Genomic DNA, 20,745 nt, shown 5'->3' on the forward strand with positions numbered 1-20,745 from the left:
ACCTCATTTGCATGGGGGACTCCGGTTGGAAGGGAGAAACAGCTGCGGGAGCGGTGTGGGGTGGTCGGGGCTTATCTCCATGATTGACGGGAGACGGGGGGGCGCGATTGGGAGTAGCGGGGATGAGGGTTGGGCTTTCTGGCAGTTGCGGGCGCTGATTGGACGAGAGGGCCTGTCGCTCACCTGCGCGGATGACGTGGCTATAAATATAGGCGCGAGACCAGCGCCTGCGTCTCAGTGAACGAGCAGTCAACGGTTCTCCTTTTCGACAGGCGCCATCTTGGGAATCATCGACAGCGACGATGGAACGAACGGTCTTGTCCATGAACCGGACTTCGAGCAGCGCCCTGCTTCAACTCCAAAACCAGTTCTACTGCTCGCCAGGCGGCCGGGGGGCCTGCCTCTTGCCGGGGGCCAGCGACGGCTCGCTGCCCCAGACGCCCGAAGGCGGCGGCAGCCCGGTCGAGGAGCCGGGCATCCTCTTCCCCTCCTCCTCCTCCGCCCCCCTTTCCGCCGCCGCCGACCCGGGCGACTCTCTCATCCCCAAGACTTACGCGCTGGTCCGGGATTTTATCAGGCACCACGCCGAGCTGATGCCGAGCGCCGCGACGAGTTGGTTCGGCTGCTCGCCCGACGACGACCGGCGGGCGGCCGAGACGCTGGAGCGGATCGGCGAGCGCCTCATCGAGAAGCACGGCACGGCCTTCATTGGTGAGTGAGGGGGTAGAGAGAGAGAGAGACCACCGGGGTCCTAGCGACCGAACATGTTATGACCTGGGCATGCGCGCTGGCCTCCTGGGGAGGGGGGGGGGTGGGGAACACCTGGCCATGCGCGCTAGTCTTCTGGGGAGGGGGGGACACCTGGGTATGCGCGCTGGCCTCCTGGGGAGGGGGGACACCTGGGCATGCGCGCTGGCCTCCTGGTTTGGAGGGGTGGGGGGCGGGTGTATGCCCGCGGGAAATCGCGAGGGTCCTAGTGTCCGCCATTCTCTAATTGCCCCCCCCCCCCCCCCCCCCCATTGACTGGTCAGTCCTTCTCATTTGCCCCCACCCCCTTGGTCATTTTTTAACCCACTTCTTCCTCCCCCACCTTTGACTGGTCGTTTATTCCTTTCCCCCTCCTTGACTGGCCAATCTTTCCTTCACCCTCATCCCAATACCACCTTGATGTTTATTTCTTTCTCTCAACCCTCCCTTCCTCTTTTTACCCCCTGGTTGGTCATTTAACCTTCCCCCCCCCCCCCTCTGGATTGGTCATTTAACCTTTTCTCCACCCCCACCCCCTGGATTGGTTATTTCTTCCACCTCAGTTGTCAAGTTTCACTTTGGATGGAGTTTGCAGTGTTGGCTTATTGGTTTTGCACCCATAGGCACTTAATTTCACTTCTTTTCCCGCCCCCTTTCCCCCCTTTTAATCGGTGCCTTTGCTGGTTTAACAAATGGTTTCCTGGCATGCAGTGTATTGGTGCCATATCTCACTACCCCATACACTTGCTGTTTTCTTGCATGCACACATCTAGTTCAGTGGCTTGTGGGTTTGCCTGTTTGGCAAGGAGTTGCCTGACTGCATTTGGCTCCTGTGCCTTGCTCGTATGGGCTATTGCTGTTGATGTCTTTCTCCTGGGGTTGCCCCTGTTTTAGTCAGAGGGGCTGGTGTATACTTCAATGTCAATGTCTGTAGTTCCCAGGAGAGATCCATTTTGTGTTTGACCTTTGTGTGTTTTGGTGTCAGAGGTTGTAGTTAGTGCACCCTGGCTTGGGTGATGTTTATTTTGATGTAAAGTCAGTTCTAGAGATCTTGCTGATAATTGGTAATTTCCAGTCATGGTGACAAGGGGAAGTTGAAGGAAGTTACAGAGGGGATATTACTGCCTTGTCAGTAGGTAGACAGGGAATTGGCACCAAACTGACTAAACAACCTTTCTAATCCCCTTCTTCCATCTGACCTTCCTGGAGAAGTGGGGGTGTTTTTAAAAGTTTCTAACATTCCATTATTTCCCTGTTTTTAAAAAGTGTTTACACAGGCAGCACCCTTGCTGTGAATAAACATAGCAGTCCTGTATAAACATGCTCTGTGTTTTTCCAGCATTTTCAGAGTTTTTCCACACTAGAAAATTGTTTCGCTTTTGTTCTGCAGTGAGGCAGTTGATGCCCCTGCTCCCCACAGTGGGCACTCCCTCCCCTTGGGGCCTGCAAATTCCCTGTGCTTTGGAAACTGTCAGCCCTTCAAATCGGTTTGGAAGGAGCAAACCAGTTGATGGCAATACCCAACCCAATGAGGGGAGAATCAGAGGTGTCGGATCTTCCCCAGATAAACAGCTAACTTGTTCATTCCCCTGCTTTCTGTTTGGGTTTCTCCTGTAACGCCCTCCCTGCTCTGTTTAGGCTTGTGTGAAGGGTGGGAAAGAGACAATAGGTTTTTCCATTTGAGGGAAATAAACTGAGTTGCCTTCAAGCAGAAGTGCACAGTATCTGCAAAGGGCGTGGGCTTCATTGGGTTTCGTTGCCTGTCATGGCTGCTTAGTCAGGCACTGGAGAAGAAGGTAGTTGGAGCAAAGGTTTGGTGGGGAGTTGACAGCAGCATCATATTCAATGGACTGCCTGCCTCCTTGTATTTCATTAATGGGAAGACTTTTAGAGAGATGTGTCAGTGTGTGTGAGAGATGCTGTGTCAAATTGGAGGCAGTCCGGGGTCTGTTGCTGTGGTGACTGGGTACCACAAGTGCGTCAAAGCATATGTTTCTTTTGGGAAGGGGGCAAAGGTGGAGATTTGATTTGAGACTGGTGTGGAGAAGTGAAGTTACCAGTGGGTATTATCAGTGTAGCCTCACGAGGGGTTGAAGGAGCTCGCTAACTCTTGAGGCTGTAAACAGTGGGCTGTACCGGATGAACCTCTGCATAATAACACTTTTATAACCAGCACTGCTTAGGAGACCTGTGATCCCTTTCACTGTGGCAAGCAAGTATGCAAAGCAGTCGTGTAACGGTTGAGGTAGAGTCCCCTTGTGAGACCAGTGGTCTCCAGCTGAACTATTAATCCATCTCAACAGGGCTGATTTGTTGTATCCTAAGTTCTCATGTCTCCACGTCTTAGATTCTTTCCCTTGCAAAATGGTTAGCCAACTGTCTGAGATTGCCCTTTGGAGAAAAAATAGTGCAGTGCAGTTCTGTCAACTGAGGAACTGAGTTTCCCAAACAAACCTCCCTTAAAGGAAGCTTCAAATGGCTACCTGGTGGAGCTCCAGTATCTTCTGTAACCCCAGGGTCTGACATTGGTGGGGGGGGGAAGGCATTACTGGGAATGTTTGTTGAGAGCTGAGATAATTGATCATGAGTGGGCTGGATCATAATATCCTTATGTTTCTGGTATTTGTGGCATCAGCAGTGAGGGTGTGGTGTGAGATCTGAGTTTGTTTCCAGTGTAGACAGTGGGGAGTGCATTGTCTGACTGGGCTGAGCTTTTTAGGAGCTTTGGAAGGATATTTTGAACAAAATTTAGTGGAGAGCTGGGACAGAGGGAACGAGGCCCGGTTCAAATGGGTAATAATAGCCAGGATCTTGTATCTGAAGAACTCCCAACCAACCCTAATTACCCTGTTGAATGGCAGTAGATTCATGAGAGGCCGCTGTTGGTTCTGCTGACTCCCAGTTAAGCAACACCTACATTCTAAAATGTTCATCATGTTTTCCAACCTTTTAACTTGTGACCTCCTGCAGTCCCTTATACCTCTCCCTACCTTTGTAACCAGCTCCAGCCCCTGCAGCCCTCCCTATCCCTGTAATGCCCCTGCAGCCCTCCCTATCCCTGTAATGCCCCTGCAGCCCTCCCTATCCCTGTAATGCCCCTGCAGCCCTCCCTATCCCTGTAATGCCCCTGCAGCCCTCCCTATCCCTGTAATGCCCCTGCAGCCCTCCCTATCCCTGTAATGCCGCTGCAGCCCTCCCTATCCCTGTAATGCCCCTGCAGCCCTCCCTATCCCTGTAATGCCCCTGCAGCCCTCCCTATCCCTGTAATGCCCCTGCAGCCCTCCCTATCCCTGTAATGCCCCTGCAGCCCTCCCTATCCCTGTAATGCCCCTGCAGCCCTCCCTATCCCTGTAATGCCCCTGCAGCCCTCCCTATCCCTGTAATGCCCCTGCAGCCCTCCCTATCCCTGTAATGCCCCTGCAGCCCTCCCTATCCCTGTAATGCCCCTGCAGCCCTCCCTATCCCTGTAATGCCCCTGCAGCCCTCCCTATCCCTGTAATGCCCCTGCAGCCCTCCCTATCCCTGTAATGCCCCTGCAGCCCTCCCTATCCCTGTAATGCCCCTGCAGCCCTCCCTATCCCTGTAATGCCCCTGCAGCCCTCCCTATCCCTGTAATGCCCCTGCAGCCCTCCCTATCCCTGTAATGCCCCTGCAGCCCTCCCTATCCCTGTAAAGCCCCTGCAGCCCTCCCTATCCCTGTAAAGCCCCTGCAGCCCTCCCTATCCCTGCGATGCCCCTGCAGCCCTCCCTATCCCTGCTAATGCCCCTGCAGCCCTCCCTATCCCTGCTATGCCCCTGCAGCCCTCCCTATCCCTGCGATGCCCCTGCAGCCCTCCCTATCCCTGCTATGCCCCTGCAGCCCTCCCTATCCCTGCGAAGCCCCTGCAGCCCTCCCTATCCCTGCGAAGCCCCTGCAGCCCTCCCTATCCCTGTAAGCCCCTGCAGCCCTCCCTATCCCTGCTAATGCCCCTGCAGCCCTCCCTATCCCTGCTAAGCCCCTCCAGCCCTCCCTATCCCTGCTAAGCCCCTGCAGCCCTCCCTATCCCTGCTAAGCCCCTGCAGCCCTCCCTATCCCTGTAAAGCCCCTGCAGCCCTCCCTATCCCTGTAAAGCCCCTGCAGCCCTCCCTATCCCTGTAAAGCCCCTGCAGCCCTCCCTATCCCTGTGAAGCCCCTGCAGCCCTCCCTATCCCTGCGATGCCCCTGCAGCCCTCCCTATCCCTGCGATGCCCCTGCAGCCCTCCCTATCCCTGCGATGCCCCTGCAGCCCTCCCTATCCCTGCGATGCCCCTGCAGCCCTCCCTATCCCTGCGATGCCCCTGCAGCCCTCCCTATCCCTGCGATGCCCCTGCAGCCCTCCCTATCCCTGCGATGCCCCTGCAGCCCTCCCTATCCCTGCGATGCCCCTGCAGCCCTCCCTATCCCTGCGATGCCCCTGCAGCCCTCCCTATCCCTGCGATGCCCCTGCAGCCCTCCCTATCCCTGCGATGCCCCTGCAGCCCTCCCTATCCCTGCGATGCCCCTGCAGCCCTCCCTATCCCTGCGATGCCCCTGCAGCCCTCCCTATCCCTGCGATGCCCCTGCAGCCCTCCCTATCCCTGCGATGCCCCTGCAGCCCTCCCTATCCCTGCGATGCCCCTGCAGCCCTCCCTATCCCTGCGATGCCCCTGCAGCCCTCCCTATCCCTGCGATGCCCCTGCAGCCCTCCCTATCCCTGCGATGCCCCTGCAGCCCTCCCTATCCCTGCGATGCCCCTGCAGCCCTCCCTATCCCTGCGATGCCCCTGCAGCCCTCCCTATCCCTGCGATGCCCCTGCAGCCCTCCCTATCCCTGCGATGCCCCTGCAGCCCTCCCTATCCCTGCGATGCCCCTGCAGCCCTCCCTATCCCTGCGATGCCCCTGCAGCCCTCCCTATCCCTGCGATGCCCTGCAGCCCTCCCTATCCCTGCGATGCCCCTGCAGCCCTCCCTATCCCTGCGATGCCCCTGCAGCCCTCCCTATCCCTGCGATGCCCCTGCAGCCCTCCCTATCCCTGCGATGCCCCTGCAGCCCTCCCTATCCCTGCGATGCCCCTGCAGGCCTCCCTATCCCTGCGATGCCCCTGCAGGCCTCCCTATCCCTGCGATGCCCCTGCAGGCCTCCCTATCCCTGCGATGCCCCTGCAGGCCTCCCTATCCCTGCGATGCCCCTGCAGGCCTCCCTATCCCTGCGATGCCCCTGCAGGCCTCCCTATCCCTGCGATGCCCCTGCAGGCCTCCCTATCCCTGCGATGCCCCTGCAGGCCTCCCTATCCCTGCGATGCCCCTGCAGGCCTCCCTATCCCTGCGATGCCCCTGCAGGCCTCCCTATCCCTGCGATGCCCCTGCAGGCCTCCCTATCCCTGCGATGCCCCTGCAGGCCTCCCTATCCCTGCGATGCCCCTGCAGGCCTCCCTATCCCTGCGATGCCCCTGCAGGCCTCCCTATCCCTGCGATGCCCCTGCAGGCCTCCCTATCCCTGCGATGCCCCTGCAGGCCTCCCTATCCCTGCGATGCCCCTGCAGGCCTCCCTATCCCTGCGATGCCCCTGCAGGCCTCCCTATCCCTGCGATGCCCCTGCAGGCCTCCCTATCCCTGCGATGCCCCTGCAGGCCTCCCTATCCCTGCGATGCCCCTGCAGGCCTCCCTATCCCTGCGATGCCCCTGCAGGCCTCCCTATCCCTGCGATGCCCCTGCAGGCCTCCCTATCCCTGCGATGCCCCTGCAGGCCTCCCTATCCCTGCGATGCCCCTGCAGGCCTCCCTATCCCTGCGATGCCCCTGCAGGCCTCCCTATCCCTGCGATGCCCCTGCAGGCCTCCCTATCCCTGCGATGCCCCTGCAGGCCTCCCTATCCCTGCGATGCCCCTGCAGGCCTCCCTATCCCTGCGATGCCCCTGCAGGCCTCCCTATCCCTGCGATGCCCCTGCAGGCCTCCCTATCCCTGCGATGCCCCTGCAGGCCTCCCTATCCCTGCGATGCCCCTGCAGGCCTCCCTATCCCTGCGATGCCCCTGCAGGCCTCCCTATCCCTGCGATGCCCCTGCAGGCCTCCCTATCCCTGCGATGCCCCTGCAGGCCTCCCTATCCCTGCGATGCCCCTGCAGGCCTCCCTATCCCTGCGATGCCCCTGCAGGCCTCCCTATCCCTGCGATGCCCCTGCAGGCCTCCCTATCCCTGCGATGCCCCTGCAGGCCTCCCTATCCCTGCGATGCCCCTGCAGGCCTCCCTATCCCTGCGATGCCCCTGCAGGCCTCCCTATCCCTGCGATGCCCCTGCAGGCCTCCCTATCCCTGCGATGCCCCTGCAGGCCTCCCTATCCCTGCGATGCCCCTGCAGGCCTCCCTATCCCTGCGATGCCCCTGCAGGCCTCCCTATCCCTGCGATGCCCCTGCAGGCCTCCCTATCCCTGCGATGCCCCTGCAGGCCTCCCTATCCCTGCGATGCCCCTGCAGGCCTCCCTATCCCTGCGATGCCCCTGCAGGCCTCCCTATCCCTGCGATGCCCCTGCAGGCCTCCCTATCCCTGCGATGCCCCTGCAGGCCTCCCAACCTTCAGGGGTCTGAGCTTCTCCAGATCTGGCCTCCTGATTTCCATTGCTCCACCACTGGTGGCCATGCCTTCACCTGCCAATATCCCTAGTGTGTGTCTGTCTCTTTCTCTCCCTTCATTTGATAATGGTGCTGCATCAGTTGAATTGTATGCAGTACAGTGTATCAAATAGAATTGAACAAAGTACAATGGGACTGTTCAGCCCATCAGGTCTATGCTGGCTCTCTTGCAGGAGCCTTGTGGCCCCTCCAGGGTCTGGGATAAGTGGTGTTGTGACCCTATCAGCCCTGGCTGATTTTGTTTTGCCTCTTCCAGTGGCACTGAGTAAGCTTGAGACATAATCCCTCATCAAGTAAGGGTGTCTTGATAATTAGGAGCAATGCAGCTATTTAACTCTGGGCCCCCTCCAAACCTTTGCATCCAGCCAGTTAGAGAATTGGAAGTGAATAATTCCATGCCCTGCCTGTCTTTCTGTTTCTGTTTTACTTTACGGGATTAATTCTGTTCTCAGAGGGGGCTGGGTGTAAATAAACCCTCCTGCGGACAGACATAAATAGTTCCTGACAAGTCTCAAATGCCTTTTGGTACAGTCAGGACTGGTTAGGTGTGACTACTCCAGATTAGTTTTCCTGCAGACTCTGTGGTTTCATTGTTCTGTGTGGGTGTGTGTACTTGCAAAAGAAAACTCTCTGGAATGTCTTTGTAGTGTTGATAGGGCAGCTGGAGATGGCTGAGCAATAACAGTCCCAGTGCCCTTTCTCAGCCTGCCTCTTTAAACTCTGGGAGGTAGTGTTGTGTTTCTGCAGATCTCCTGCATCTCAGCTGGAGCTTAAGAGTTGCTGACACTGGGCAGTTGACCTCCTGGATGAATAGCCTTTCTCTCCCCTCTCTCCCCCCCCCCCCCCCCAAATCTCTTGTTTCAAGACAAGTTCAAGGAAAATGTGAGGCATTTTAAAGCCCATGAGATATCTTTCCTCGAGTGCTGCTCCTAGTGGTGATTAAGGAGATTACATTTTAATTCTGGTGGTGGGGTGTACTCTTTCTGTCCTTGATAATTGGAATTCAGGAGCAGGGCCACAGTCTTGTGGAACAATGGAACATGTCTTGTTATCAGTCTTTGCTTGCAATTGACTGAGTGCTGTGAAATAATTGAGTCCCTGGATATTGGCTTGATGCAGCCTGATAGTCTCAGCCTGCTGTGCCTCTTAGGTAGGTGCACTTCTGTCCCATTGGGTAGATTTAAAAGGAAGCCTGACTTGTTTGCAGGCCTTATCTAATCTCCAATTGATAACCCACCTTGCTCATTCAGCAAGGCAAATGAACTTTCGTATTCCAGAGTTGTGTGTATATAACACACACAGCAGCTGTACGTTGCTGCCAGCCAGCCTTTGTACATCTGCAGGTGATTGGCAAAGGGTTTTTGATGCATACTCTTTGATCTCATGTGGAGAGGCAAGGACACCAATAGTTGTTGGTAATGTGGGGTGGGGTGGGGGATGAAGAGGTGGCTGATAGTATAAAGATATAATTCAGCCCTCTTTTGAAGTTGTGACCTGTATTCTTGTATTTAAATGTTAACCTGTTTCCACTGCCCTTTTGAGGTAGTGGCATTGCATTCCAGGTCACATCTTGCTGTTTTTTTTAATTCTCTCCTCCTCTTCTGGTTCTTTTACCGATTATCTTCAATCTGCTCCTCTGGTTGTTTCTCCTTATTTATCAATGAAAACCCTGTCCTGATTCTGAACACCTTGATTAAATCATCTTTGACCACCTCTGCTCTAAGGAGAACAATCCCAGCTTCCCTGGGGTCTCCGCATTACCAGGGTTGAGGGATTTCAGTTACTGTTCTAGTAAGTCTCCTCCACACCCTTGACCCCCTTCCTAAAGTGCGCTGTCTGGAATTGGACATAGTACGCCAGCTTGAGGCCTAACCAGGGGCTTTGCCTACCTTTCTTGCCATTTCAACGTGTCCTGCTACTTTCAAAGAAAGACTTGTACATAACTGCCAGCTTTGTCCCTTTAATGAAAGCACCATTAACTTAACAGGTCATTTTCATTTTGAATGTAATATTTATAATGTTGAAGTCGGCAGTGTAGGACTGTTAAGGTTTTTAATGTTAGCTGATTTAATACAGGTATATAGAGAACATGTGTATTCATGTAGTGCCCTGTGCAGCTTCAGGATGTCCTTAAGCATTACTTTGCATTCACTGTTATTGACACTACCCTTCTCCCCCACCACCACAGGAATGATAAATCGGCTGCACATCTCTCAGAGGAGTGACTTGGAAACCATCCAACGGGTTGCCAGTGAAATGTTCGGCGATGGTGAGATGAACTGGGGCCGGGTGGTGAGCTTCATCGCCTTTGGGGCAGTAATGGGCAGTCACCTGAAAAAGATTCAGCGGGAGGACTGCATCGATGATGTAGCCATGCAAATCACACAGTACCTGGCGGGGCAGAAGAGGGAGTGGCTAGAGGCTCACAACGGCTGGGTAAGGATAAAGTCTATTCTTCACCCAGTAGTCCCTCACTGGGTTCCTGGTCCTCCATGTCATCACTCATTTGGTGGCTGTGTTTGAATCTGCAATGTGGCTGGACTTTGCCAGGGAGTGTCTTTGAATGACCTTGAACCTCTCTTCACCGGATGTGCGTAAGGTTAAATTCCACTGAGTGTGAATCTCTCACACAGCTGTCCCTAAAAGTGGGACTGATGGATTCCCTGTTCCCACTTGACCTGGGCATGCAGTCAAATACAAGAAAATATCCACTGACTTTGCTTGTGTTCAGCCGGAAGCATCAGGCCTGTGTGACCAGGCAGCAGACCTGGGGAGCTTATACGGAGCTATGTTGCCTTCAGGGGTTATTTTCCCTCCAGACCCTCCCAAGTTCTGGTGGCACAGTCGGGTGTACACACCAGCTTTCTGTTTGGCATGTCAATTCTTGGGTTTTTTGGTTGGGAGGGGGTGGCGTGGGGGGAGACCAATTGACAGCCACATTTGAGCAGTTTAGTTCTTCCCCTGTGCAGTGATCCTGAAGTGCTGTGTCACCAATTCATTGTGTACTTTGGCCTTTGGTGCTGGGCTCTGTGTACAGTGATTCATGAGATTGTACAATCACCTGAGAGGTGCATGCAAGATGCAGATTGGGGAATTTTGTTGCTCAATGGTTTCACATTGGGCCACTGTTTGGTTTCAGCTGGCAGTCTAGCTTATTGTTGGCTAAGCAGCTTTTTCATCTCTGTGCTGCTGCCAATGTAGGAGCACCTACATCATGTTTGCAAAAACAATTTCAGGTGCCTGCTTCGCATCTCCAGGCTCAGTTGACAAGGGATGTGAGTTTAGAACTGAGCGCTCTGCCCCAGGAAAGGTGCTGGTCTGCATCCATGCTTGGTTCCATTGCTGAAGTGCAGCTTTGGGGGAGTTGTCAGCTTACGCACAGCAAGCTCCCACAATTGGGAGAAGGCATGCTTGTTTCCCCGCTCAGTGTTTCTGCATTCGACTTGGGAATGTTCAACTGATGTGTATACCCTGGTGGGATTCACAATTTGTGAGCTGTGATAACTTGGTCATGTGCTGCCTGTTTGTCCAGACTCCAGGATAATTTGTAACTGGGTGACAAGTTAGGGCACAGGAGGAGGCTATTCAGTCCCTTGAGCTTGCTCCACCGCTCAGTTGATCTGTCTCTTGTTTGGGGTGTGTAGCAGGATTCATCTTATCGCATCTGGTTTGGGGAGAGGGGCGCACAGGCAGATGTTGTTTGTAGAGGAAGATGAACCAGCCTCCGCTAGTTTTCTGAATGATGTCTTTTGTTTCCCCCTCAGGATGGTTTCTCACAGTTTTTCCACGAGAACAATGCTGAGGAGTCTGCAAAGAAAGCGTTGATGTGGATTGCTTGTTTCGGCATCGCAGGGGCAAGTATCATGCACCTCTTCAGGTGAATCCTGACCCATCTCTGCTCTCGTGTACAACTGAAACAAAACACTGTTCTCAGCCCAGCTGTGCTTTGTCCTCCTCCCCGCTCCCCACCTCACTCAGTCCCACCAGCTCCTAGTGAAGGACACTGCTGCGAAACGGTGGATCCTATCAACCGTTTTCCATTCGGGAGCAGCCTCGGAGACTACCAGTGGGGTGGTAAACGAGGGGGGAGCAGGACTGACGGAACCGGCCCTGTCTGGCGCAGGCCCTCCACTTGACTTTGGAATGGGAGGACTGCCACGTGTTGATGGCTTGCTGGCCTCTGGCAGCTGAAGTTGGGAATGATGGAACCCTCTCTGGTACACTTTGACACACGTGTGTGGAGCCCCAAGACTTTGGTTTGTGTTTTGTGCTGTTTTAAGGACTCGCAAGAACTTTCTAATCCACAAACAGTGTTGGGAACTTACAACTCCTGATCCAGTGCTGCATCAACTCACTCACAGCTCCATGCTCACACCTGTACCAGTCTACTGCATCGGGACAGACCCCACTTCAGACTTGTGTACCATCGTAATCTCTCAAGCCCTTTTCTCCTCTGCTCTCCTGTCACCCCACCCCCTCTCTTGCTTTCTAAAGTCACAGGCTGTGGGGGAGGGGGGTGGTGGGGAAAAAGATTGAGAGAATTGGGTAAAGGCGTAGTGAGGGTGATCAGAAGGGGGGTGGGGAGAATGTACAGAGGTCTGTATGACAAAACTGCCCTAGTCATAGGGAGATTGTCTGTGTTTAATTCTATTGAACCCTTTCTCTAAATAAATGTTAATTTGTGTAATAGATATATATTTTCCTTCTGAACAAGCAATATATTTGATTTTTCTTTACACTGGTTGGTAATGAATCCTGCAGAAAGCTGTCAGAAGGATTGTTCCCTGCATGGATTTTTTGTGGCTGGCTTTCCACTAGGGGCTCCCCCACCAGTCTTTTTGAGGGTGGGGGGGAGTTGGTGGTTGGCAATTAGAATTGCAGTCAGTTTCCTGACTTAGCAGATTGATGGGGTGGAGGGGGGTCTCCATTTGAATTGGTGGATGTGGGGGAGTGGTAACTGGCCTGTGTTCTGATGCTACAAATTCCATGCCCCCACCCTTGGATCCCTTCACTCGCAAAGGGTCAAGGAGGGCGAGAGAGAGAGAGAGAACACGTTGCATTCGACTTGCATTGGCTTTCCACTTAACCACCCGAACACTTCACAGGGCTGAGCATCTAGACTTTGACATAATATTTAAACTAAGCATTCATTTATAGAGCCAGTGTCTCAGCGACCATCCTCGCACCTTGTTTTGTAGTTTTCAATGATCAGCTTTTCAGATACGACAATATGAACCAAGTGATTCCTCTCCCTCTCTCTCTCTCTCTCCCCCTCCCCTTTGTGCACACTTTTTTACCTTCTGCCCCCTGCCTAAGATGAACATTCCTTTTTAAAAATTTTTCCTGTGGTTTGTTTTCTTGGTTGGATACCATTTGGTATTTGCTGCTCCCTGTCAATTTATTTCCCCAAATAAACGTGGGCTTGATTTAACTTGTGCGCTCGTCTTTAAGGCCTTCGGCTGTCTCTGCTGAGGACACTCGAAGATTGTTCTGGGCAGGGTCCCATGTGAGGGCCTCCTGATATGGAGGGGGTGGTAATTGAACCGCCATCTTTTCTTTATGGCACCTCCTCTGGTGGCCTTAAGGGTGGTTCAGTTGAAATGCGGGTTATTGGGGTGGTAATTTGGCTGTAGTGTCTCTGAAGGGTTAACTTTGGGGTTGTGGGGGAGGAGGGTGTGGCTGGTGTTGGGGGAAGACTAGGAAGGAAATGTAGTCTCTTTGGAAAATGCTGGGCAGTGTTATCCAGTTGCACGCTGTGTGACCATGTTTATCCTTAACATTACTGATGAGGCAGTCCCTGCTCGGCACTCTATCTTTTATTTAAATGAATGAAAATCAGAAGATCTTTTTGACGCGCACACGTTTTTAAATTGCTTGTGCTGTTGTTTGTAATCAGAGTAATAAGGAGATCGAGGGAAAGGACTGCAGAGGTAAAATGTTTTCATCTGCTGATCAGAGGAATTCAGTCTTGTGACCACTTTGGTTGACTTAAAAGCACAGCACGATCCCACCATTGTGGCCCCAGTCGATTGCCTACCTGCCTCCCCTGCTCCCGAAGTTTACATGTTTTAAGTGAAGGTTGCATTACCACCGTGCTGGATGCTCAGCCCTGTGGAGCCTTAACGTCAGTAGCCACTGCCAGTTAACGGACACTTCAATCACTGTTGGAAATGGCAGCTTTATTATAAATTAAATATTTTTTGAGAATATAGCTTCTTGTCGTTTGTTCTGCATGCTTGTGTTCTGCCAGGCAAAAGTGGCATTGTTTGTCTTGCCCTTTTGTCCTTTCATCCAAAACCACCCCCCCACAAGAATTACTTACATTTTACAGCACAGAAACAGGCCATTCGGCCCCTCTGCTGCTGTTTATGTTCCCCATGTGCTCCCTCTTCACCTACCCCCAACAACATATCCTTCTATTCCTTTCTCCCTTGTGTGTTTATCCAGCTTCCCCCTTCGATGCATCTCTGCGATTCTCCTCGACCACTCCCTGTGGGAGCGAGTCCCACATTCTCCCCACTCTCTGGGTAAAGAAGTTTCTCCTGAATTCCCCATCGAATTTATTAGTGACTATCTTATATTGATGACCCGCCCCCGGCCAAAGTTCTGGTCCCACCACCTCCACAAGTGGAAACATCTTTATGGTTACCCTATCAAAACCCTTCCAGAAATTTTAAAGGCCTCGATCAGGTCACCCCCTCGGCCTTCACCGGGAGATTTCTTTTTGGCCTGACCGAGGGAGAGAAAATGGAAACCCTTGTGACGCTAGGGGGAGGTTCGCTTGAGATTGTGGTGCGAAAAGTTCTGACAGCCAGCAAGGCGCTCGATGTTGCTGATTGAAAGGCTTCCACTTTGTGCTAGGCGGGTCCGATTTACAAACTCCCAACGCAAAATCTTCCTTCTGCAAGTTTCCACGATGGCACGGAATGCATACCTACTGACTGGTGCAACTGAGATAGATAGCGGGGTTGGGGGAGGGGGGAGAGAAACCAGTTTGGCATCCTACCACATCTTGGCCCAGTTGCCAGACACATTCCAAAGCGATCAGGTGCTATTCATTCCATAGCCATGCCAGTACGGCTAATGGTGGCCAGCTTGGAACCCATATCCCCAGAGCATTAGGCTGGGCCTCTGCGTTACGATTCCAGTGACATATCTTCCCTCCCGTATCATGATGGGATACCCAAGTCGGCCCCTCTCTCTGCCTCCTGAACTTGGTCGCTGGCAGCCATTTTCAGCTGAGCTATTCAACAGAGGGGGCCTTCACAGGCCATACGCCACCCCCGTTCCCAGAGATTATTGGGGGGCAGCAATCAGCGGGCGGTTCGCCTGCAGCCTTTGACTGCCCTTCCGGCCCAGGGTGATGTGGGCAACTGGAGGGGGCATGGCTGCTTAGCACTGGCCAGCTCTGCCCATTGACCCGAATGGGATTCACCCAGGGAAGGCAGAAATCAGAAAACCAATGCTTTGTAAAAGTACAACATGGTCTCCTTGCTCTTGGAGGGAGGGAGAGAGATTCAGGCCGCAGACTTGGTCAAGGGAGTGGGTTTTAAGAGAGGTAACGTGGAGCCGAAGCAGATCAGGGCCTCCGGGGCTGGAGAGAGAATAGGGCGGGAAGCTGATCAAGGCCAAATTTGCGGCTTGACAAGAGTTGGAGGAAGTTACTGAGGTGGGGGTGGGGGGGTGGTGTGGGCTGTGGAGGGAATCTTAAATTCGAGGTGGGGTGAGTGGGAGGCCAACATAGTTTGTCCAGGTTAAGGGTGATGGGTCAGCAGGAAGTTGTGCAGTCAGAAAGGGGGTTAGGAGGAATGTGTCCCGGACAAGTTGAGCTCAAAGGACATGGAGGGACTTCGGGAGGGATTTAAAGAGGTTCAAGATTGTTGAACACCTGCTGTCAACTTTAATGACAACGAAATTAAAGAGCTCCTCACAGGTGGAGAGGGAGGGGCTTTTGAAGAGATGCGAGGCAGGAGATGCCAGGGTTTAACTTTTGCTTTCCAGGATATTCCTGGAGTCGAGCATGTGAATGGGGGGTGGGGGCTTTGTTCCTGCCTCTTTCTCTGTCACCACCTCCAGTGTTTCCCCCTCATGGGGAAAAGCAGAGCTAGAGGCGACCAACATAAGATAGTCACCAAAGAATCCAATCGGGGAAGTTGAGAGGCGTTTCTTTACCCAGAGAGCAGTGAGAATGTGGAATTTACCTAGGGAGCGGTCGAGGTGAATAGCAGCGATGCATTGAAGGGGCAGGGGGGAGTTGGATAAACACATGAGGGAGAAGGATATGTTGATTGGGGGTGTCGGGGGGGGGGGGGGTGCTCGTGTGGAGTATAAACAGCATGGAATGGCCTGTTTCTGTGCTGTTTATGTATCCTATGTAAGACAGTACAGTTGTGGTCACACCAAGGCCCTATATAAAGAGCCTTATTATTGTTGCTTAAGAGACTCAGTCGAACTCTCTGTAACTTATAATTCAAAGTGTGAATTCTCAGACCCTGAGGGCCTTGAAGTTCTTTTTTCTTTGCTTCCCTCCGTGATATACAGTTCCCACTGGGTGTCAAAAGGCTAAGAAAAGCAGTGCTACAAATTAAGGGCCTTCTCGCTTGGGCCCAGGGCAGTTCCTGGAACTATACGTTTGCAGTTCTGGTATCTTATCACCCAAGGGTTTTGTTGGCTTTGACAAGTGCGCAGTTCCTGGCCTTATCTTGTGACCACATTGCTGACTTGCATGCGTGTGGACGTGGCTGAGGATGTGAAGGACTGCCCTTTCTAAACTAGGCCTTGCTCTCGGCCATGTTTGTTGCCATGGTGCTGGGGTGGGTGAGGAGTTGGGGATCGGGGGTCGACAGCTTCCCCCTTGGACCTGGGCTTTATGATATACCCTCTTCCCTATCTCTCCCGCCATTGGTAATCCTTGTGACATTGTGCGTGACCGTGGCCAACTGGAGAGCAAATAAGCTGGACAACTCTTACCGCTTGGTCTTTTCTCCCATTGCCAGCACGAGTGAGTGTTTCAGTTAAGCTTCTCCCTTTTAAAAAAAAAAAGTGCGCAATTTTACTCAATACCTGGAGCACGCAGAGTTGTCCCGAATCATTCCCAAACTGCTGCCTGTGTGTCTCTCCCTACGGAATAGAGTCCTTGCGTTGTGGTTCCAAGATCCCTGGCTCAAGTCCCCGCAGCAGGACATGAGCGCACAAATCGGGGTGGACGTCAATTCCCAGGGCTCGCGCTGAGGGAGCGCTGCACTGCGGAGGTGCTGCCTTTTTGGACGAGGCACTAATCCAAAGTTCCAGCTGCCTGTTTGGGAGTGGATGTGAAAGATTCCCCAAGATGCTATTCTGAAGAAGAGCAGAGGCCTTTGTGGGTGGGGGGGGGATAGAGGTGTCCTGGGGCCCAATATTTAACCCCTCGACTAACGTCACTGAAAAAATAAGATAGGCCATTATCAGATTGCTGTTTGTTGGATCTTGCTGTGTGCAAATTGGCTGCCGTGTTTCCCACATGCAACCATTCCTATATTCAAGGGGACTTCATTGGCTGTCAAGCCCTTTGCGACGTCCGGGGTTGGTGTGGGGGGGGGGGGTTGCGAAAGGCGCTAGGGAAATGCAGAATGCTTACGACAGGGAGCTAAAGGACAGCCAGTTCATCTCCGCTGTCAACCTGGGTTTTGAGGTTTTGTGGCGTAGGCTCGACGTGTGAAATATTTACAGCTGCAGTTGTTGCCCTTTATTTCCAGGGCACCGGATTGCGAAAGTTGAGGGAGTGACGCTTCACTTTTGGGAAAGCTCTGCTCAGACCTCATTGGGAGTATCTGGGCCAACCCCCCCCCCCCTCTCCGGCACCTCTCAGGAAGGACATGTAGGCCCTTGGAGGGGGGAGCAGCGCAGATTCACCAGAACGATCCCGGGGCTGAAAGGGTTAAACTCCGAGGGTGGGTCACACGTAGACTCGGCTTGTATCCCCTCGAGTGTGGAAGATGAAGGGGTGGTCGAAATGAAGGGGGTTTAAGATGATTAAAGGATTCGATCGGGTCGATAGAGAGAAACTGTTTCCTCTGGTGGGGGTGGGGGAGAGAGTGTCCAGTACAGGGGCTGGGGGGGGGCAGAACCTTAAAATGGAAGCCAGGGGTGATGTCAGGAAGCACTTCACATACACGCACACACAGTGGGGGGTGTGGGAATCTGGAACTCTCACCACCCACAAAACAAGCTGCCAAGTCTGGGATGAGGTTAATTGAGAATTTCCAAACTGATTTCACACACCCTCGCACACATCCGCATTGACACTCTTTTTAGCCAGCAACGAGCCCTTTGAACAGGGTAAATATGGACTTTGTTTTATTGTGACAGCTAATCCCACATCCTTGGCTAAATGGCATTTTTAGAATTCTTCCCTTTAATTCCATAGGCGATTATCTGAAATGATAAGCACCTATAGAACTGGGATTGGCCTCGCTTAGTATGCCCCGCAGTATCCTGTCCAGAACATGGAAACCATTTCGTCACTCGACAATCAACAATGGACCCAGGAATGATTCACCCATGTGTCACGAAACCATACAATGAGTACACTACGGACGTAGATTAAACTCACTGCTCACATTGATCCTGAGAGCCACTCATTTGATTATGAAAATTCGGATGAAATGACTAGCTGCTTCCGCTTTGGATTAACTGGCAAGTCACATCCTGTGACTTTCCATTGCTCACTTCAGTCTTTCAAATGAGAGAACTGCATTGCTCTAGCAGCTTTCACCACCTCAGGCCACCCCAAAGCGCTTCACAGCCCATGCAGTACTGTTTTTGGGATGTCAGCATTGTGGTGATGCAGGCAATGTAGCAGCCAAATTGCGCAGCAGCAAGCTCCCACAGACAGCGATGTGGCAACGACCCAGAACATTGGGTTTTAGTGATGTTGGTTGAGGGATAAATATTGGCCCCAGAACCACTGCACCTCCCCCGCCCCCCGTTCCTCCTCTGGTGGCCGTGGAATCTTTTACATCCACCTGAGAGGGCAGGTGAGAGCCTCGGATCTAACATCTAATCGCGAAAGACAGCGCCTCTGACAGTGCGGCACTCCGTCAGTACTGACCCTCTGACAGCGCGGCACTCCCTCAGTACCGACCCTCCAACAGTGCGGCACTCCCTCAGTACCGACCCTCTAACAGTGCGGCACTCCCTCAGTACTGACCCTCCGACAGTGCGGTGCTCCCTCAGTACTGACCCTCCGACAGTGCGGCGCTCCCTCAGTACTGACCCTCCGACAGTGCGGCGCTCCCTCAGTACTGACCCTCCGACAGTGCGGCGCTCCCTCAGTACTGACCCTTTGACAGTGCAGCACTGACCCTCTGACAGTGCGGCACTCCCTCAGTACTGACCCTCCGACAGTGCGGCACTCCCTCAGCACTGACCATCCGACAGTGCCACACTTCTTCAGCACTGCCACTCCGACAGTGTGGCGCTCCCTCAGCACTGACCCTCCGACAGTGCGGCACTCCCTCAGCACTGACCCTCCGACAGTGCCACACTCCCTCAGCACTGACCCTCCAAGTGCAGCGCTCCCTCAGTACTGACTTACCGACAGTGCGGCACTCCCTTAGTACTGACTTACCGACAGTGCGGCACTCCCTCAGTACTAACCCTCCGACAGTGCGGCACTCCCTCAGTACTGATCCTCCGACAGTGCGGCACTCCCTCAGTACTGACCCTCCGACAGTGCGGCACTCCCTCAGTACTGACCCTCCGACAGTGCGGCACTCCCTCAGTACTGACCCTCCGACAGTGCGGCACTCCCTCAGTACTGACTTACCGACAGTGCGGCGCTCCCTCAGTACTGACCCTTCGACAGTGCAGCACTGACCCTCCGACAGTTTGGCGCTCCTCAGCACTGACCCTCTGACAGTGTGGCGCTCCCTCAGTACTGACCCTACGACAGTGCGGCGCTCCCGGCGGCCTAACCAGACACTCTGGGATTCGTTATCTCATCTGCTCTCAGTGTGGGATCTTGCTGTGCGCAAATTGGCGTTCCCAGCCATGTAATGGTGGCTGGGGGGGTGTGGGGGGTGTCCCACGGATATGCAAAGTCAGGCGTTTTGTTGCAGCCTTCGCTCGGTGTTATTTTGATGCACTCGAGACTCCCTGTCAATGCTGTCCGACGGTGGACTCTGTGGAGGGAGGGGTAGTGGTTGATGTAGCGGTGGGGGGGGAATCCCTCTGGGGGCTTTCTGCCACGCAATGACAGGAGGCATTGTGTCTCACAGTCCCGGCCAGGAAGATCGGCCCTCCCATCTGTCGTTCCTGTTCAACACAGCAGGAACGTGCCAGACTGCAGGACTCGAGATTGTTTGAATGTTCCTGCGAGTCATGGTGTGTGTTTGTGTAGAGGTCTGAGGAGGAGGGGAAGAGACAGGGATTAGGACTTGCTGTTCAAGGGCCTTCAAGGGAGCGTCTCTAAATTGCCAACAAGGACCAGAACAGGGGAGAAAACACCAATGTTCCACCGCCCCCCCCCCCACCCCGATACCAAAACAGAATATAAATTGGAGCATTGTTCCTCTGCAAAGACCCACAGCAGCAGAGATGTCAGATAATGCAATTAAAGGAAGTCTCGACTTGATGGTGTTATCTCTCTGCACTTTTGCAAAACAAACCTGGATTTCAAAGAATTTGGTTGCAGGAAATCAGATGCTGTGGCTGAAAATATTTGCCTTAAAAGGGGCCGGAGCTGCCCTATTGAGCTGCCCTATTGCCTCTGCCTTTCTCTCTCTCTCTCTCTCTCACATCTAGAGTCAGAAAGTCATGGGGTTGAGTCCCCACTCCAGAGACTCAAGCCACATGATACCTGCAGACGCTCCCCATTGCCGTTACTAAGGGAGCGCCGCACTGTCTGAGGGTCAGCACTGAGGGAGTGCTGCACTGTTGGAGGATCAGTACTAAGGGAGCACCGCACTGTTGGAGGGTCAGTACTGAGGGAGTGCTGCACTGTTGGAGGATCAGTACTAAGGGAGCGCCACACTGTCTGAGGGTCAGTACTGAGGGAGTGCTGCACTGTTGGAGGATCAGTACTAAGGGAGCACCGCACTGTTGGAGGGTCAGTATTGAGGGAGTGCTGAACTGTTGGAGGGTCGGTACTGAGGGAGTGCTGCACTGTTGGACGGTCGGTACTGAGGGAGCACCACACTGTCATTGGGTCAGTACTGAGGGAGTGCCGCACCGTACTGCTTCCTCAGTACTGACCTTCCAACAGTGCGGCGCTCCCTCAGTACTGACCCAATGACAGTGCGGCACTCCCTCAGTACTGACCCTCCGACAGTGCGGCACTCCCTCAGCACTGACCCTCCGACAGTGCAGCACTGCCTCAGTACTGACCCTCCGACA

The 20,745-nt window shown here is 53.7% G+C and overlaps 1 protein-coding gene across 1 annotated transcript; it reads left to right on the forward strand.

Annotated features, from left to right (window-relative positions):
- The first annotated feature begins 222 nt into the window (after positions 1-222).
- Positions 223-13,578, forward strand: LOC121274336 (induced myeloid leukemia cell differentiation protein Mcl-1 homolog). Its single transcript, XM_041181576.1, has 3 exons — positions 223-711; positions 9,560-9,807; positions 11,136-13,578. Exons 1-3 carry the CDS (start codon positions 303-305, stop codon positions 11,250-11,252), a joined length of 774 nt encoding a protein of 257 aa, XP_041037510.1. The 5' UTR covers positions 223-302; the 3' UTR covers positions 11,253-13,578.
- The last annotated feature ends 7,167 nt before the right edge of the window (positions 13,579-20,745 follow it).

The sequence above is a fragment of the Carcharodon carcharias genome, assembly GCF_017639515.1.
Source record: "Carcharodon carcharias isolate sCarCar2 chromosome 36 unlocalized genomic scaffold, sCarCar2.pri SUPER_36_unloc_1, whole genome shotgun sequence".
Classification (NCBI taxonomy): Eukaryota; Metazoa; Chordata; class Chondrichthyes; order Lamniformes; family Lamnidae; genus Carcharodon; species Carcharodon carcharias.

Excerpts from the sequence above, each read along its gene's own strand:
- LOC121274336 (XM_041181576.1), top strand. The coding sequence starts at position 303 with ATGGAACGAACGGTCTTGTCCATGAACCGGACTTCGAGCAGCGCCCTG. Across the intron at positions 712-9,559 it reads GCACGGCACGGCCTTCATTG|GAATGATAAATCGGCTGCAC; the intron begins GTGAGTGAGGGG and ends CCACCACCACAG. Across the intron at positions 9,808-11,135 it reads TAGAGGCTCACAACGGCTGG|GATGGTTTCTCACAGTTTTT; the intron begins GTAAGGATAAAG and ends TTTCCCCCTCAG.